General features: G+C 44.9%; 1 protein-coding gene across 3 annotated transcripts in view; it reads left to right on the plus strand.

Annotated features, from left to right (window-relative positions):
- The first annotated feature begins 240 nt into the window (after positions 1–240).
- The window catches only part of Loxl2 (Lysyl oxidase-like 2), a 23,386-nt gene continuing 20,408 nt past the window's right edge, over positions 241–3,218 (plus strand). For all 3 annotated transcript variants that reach the window (XR_012966695.1, XM_076189984.1, XM_076189985.1), the window contains exons 1-2: positions 241–319; positions 486–989. Coding sequence is in view for 2 of the 3 variants with exons in the window: in XM_076189984.1 (XP_076046099.1) it covers positions 641–989 (349 nt within the window). In the remaining variant the exon portion in view is untranslated. The remainder of the gene's footprint in view (positions 320–485; positions 990–3,218) is intronic.

Genomic DNA, 3,218 nt, shown 5'->3' on the forward strand with positions numbered 1-3,218 from the left:
TTTCCCCTATATGGGGAATTTTGATCACAATGACTGTTTTTTAGGGAGGATTATCTTTAACTCAGATTCAAAAAGATATAAATGTGTTAACAATATGTACACATATCCACGGTCGATAATTTGACATCGTAATGAATGAAACCACCCCACAGAATACTTTTGTATCATTTGATATTTGCATCCGGTACGACGCTTTGGACTTCTGGTCACTGCCTGTGGTGCCTCCTCTCTCCCCCTTATGGCGGGCGGACGGACAGCTGTGGAGGCCTGGATGACTGGGATGGGGTCACAAGTCTTGCGGAGGGCGAAGGGAAGGGAGGTGGGTCTGTCGTGTGCGCATGCGCCAACGTTGCTCCCTCGAGGACAGGGGAGAGTCTTCGAGTGTTTTGGAATTGATTTCACGAAGAGAACATTTCCAGGTGGATTTATTCCCTTCTGAGGCAAATGTGATTTCGATGCTTTAATGTTGTTGTTTTTTTCTGTAGGTAAATGGAACAGTGCCAAATAAATTGACGAGATAAGTGATATGGAAAGGACAGACGTGTAGAGATTTGAACTGAGACTTTGTTTTTGAGAAGGGGGACTTTGAAAGAGATAAGGAGATCTCGGAGAGGCGTTCGAACCCGCAGTTTGACCCACCATGTCACCTCATAAACTGCTCCTTCTCCTGCTGGCGCTCTTCGTCGTCCTAACCCTCCTTATCGACGACGCTGACGCCGCCAGACGTCGCCGCCGTAGACGACGTCGTCGGTTCCGCGGAAGAGGCGTCGCGGCGACGGCGGCGGCGACGGGGAGAGAGGAGGGAAGAACTGGAGGACCTCCTCGTTTACCTTCTGACGGAGGAGCCCGAAGAGGGACCAGGAGGCTGAGGCACGCAGGAGGCAAGCGCGCCGAGCTCATCAGGAAGAGACTCCGGCAGATGCGCGAACGACGAAAGGGAAAGATGTTCGGACGGGTGAGGCTGGTCGATGGAAGAGCCGAGTGGGAAGGTGAGTGTGCCAGAGGACAGTGCCAGAGGACAGTGCCACGACAGTGCCACACTCGCAAAGTTGACCTGTCACATCACTGGCAACGACTTTTCGCTTGCACGTATTTTTGGTGTAATAAAGAACACACACACACACACACACACACACACACACACACACACACACACACACACACACACACACACACACACACACACACGCGCGCGCGCGCGCGCGCGCACGCATAGCAAAACTCAGAACATTATGAAACTTGGCACACATAACCATCAGGGATCCAAAAGAACACATTTCGATTTTGTCTAATGCGTACTTGATGGGCCCTTGTCAGGTTTTATATATATATATATGTATATATATATATATATATATATATATATATATATATATATATATATATATATATATATATATATTATATATATATATATATATATATATATATAGGTGAGGGAAATCTACGGGGATTGCACACTATATCACCCCCCCTCCTTCCCCACGGAGTGGCACTTAACCTGATTATTTTGGCTGCCGGCAGGCGATTTTATTATCTTGTCCTAACGTCACATCTAAATTTATAAGGATTTATAAGGAAGGAGGTTTATCTTTGCATGATTTCGTTCTTTATGATGTTGAGGATCTCCGGTGGCATCACACACCCCCAACCTTAGCCTTGTCTCTTCATGAAGCCAATCCACCGTCTCTGCAAACGCCTTCACACACACACACACACACACACACACACACACACACACACACACACACACACACACACACACACACACACACACACACACACACACACACACACACACACACACACACATGCTTTTTTGTGTTTTCCTCGGCAATTGTAATTTTTTTTTCGAATTTTTTTTTTCATTATCTGCACTTCATGTATATTTTATGCAATGCCAAATAAACTTACTTACACACACACACACACACACACACACACACACACACACACACACACACACACACACACACACACACACACACACACACACACACACACAAGCTTTCAATGGTTAACTAAGATACATATGTAATGATCTGGGGTTTAAACTAAAAAAGAACCCTTATATTTTTTCTGTAATAAGGGCCATTAGCCTTAGTAAGGACCGTCAAATCTTAGTTGATTAACTTAGGATAACTAATGTGTTATTTCAAGAACTCTTGTCAGTTTGTTTAATTCACATCGCGGACTGTCTCGTGACTGGAGCGAGACTGTCTCCCAGGTGTCCAGAAACAATGTTTCACGTATTTTCTTTCCTGTGTTACGGTGTCTCAGATACACTGAGACACATTTGCTCAGAGCCTCCCTGGATTGTTGCTAGACACTCCAGAAACAGTTGCGAGACCTTCCGAAGTCCGAGATGCTTAGGGCATGTAATGGAAAGAACATAATAATGAAAGGGACTGCAAGAGACCATAAGGCTTACACTAGGCAGTTCCATGCCCATCACCACCTGCCATCCCCACCCATATAGTCATCCAACCTTGTCTTAAAACAACCATCAATTTCAACGATGGACTACTACATGGTTACTAAGTCTATTTCCATTCGTTAACCACTCTATGGGTAAACCAGTCCTTGCCTATTTCCTTCTTAAACCAAAATTTGCCCAATTTAGACCCATTACCACGAGTCTTGCCTTGTTGTCTTAATATGATGACCTTGTGGTATGGATCTGTGATTTGTCGCGTTGTTCAGACAGAGGAACAGCTGTTCTGTGACATTTCATGTATTTTGTGGACAAGGTCATATCCGAGGTTCACTGTGGTACATGTAGAGGAAGTGCTCCTGTACATGTTAGAGCGTCGCTACTTGCGGCAGAGGTCGAGGGGGCGGCAGTTCGAACCTTGCCGACAGCGAGTTGGACCAAGGGCATGGCTCATACAATTCCACAGTACATAGTCTTCTGTAAGAGGCACCGTCCTAACCTGGTAGTGAGGACTTCGTGACGTTAAACCTAATCACATATGTGTGTGTGTGTGTGTGTGTGTGTGTGTGTGTGTGTGTGTGTGTGTGTGTGTGTGTGTGTGTGTGTGTGTGTGTGTGTGTGTGTGTAAGTAAAGATTGACATAGTATGGGGATGAGGCGACAATGAAACTTTAATGCTAGAGAATGGAGTTTTGTTCAGAACCATACCACATACATACATACATACATACATACATACATACATACATACATACATACATACATACATACATACATACATACAT

This window comes from Oratosquilla oratoria, chromosome 9 (genome assembly GCF_046742065.1).
Source record: "Oratosquilla oratoria isolate Oo_2021 chromosome 9, ASM4674206v1, whole genome shotgun sequence".
Taxonomy (NCBI): Eukaryota; Metazoa; Arthropoda; class Malacostraca; order Stomatopoda; family Squillidae; genus Oratosquilla; species Oratosquilla oratoria.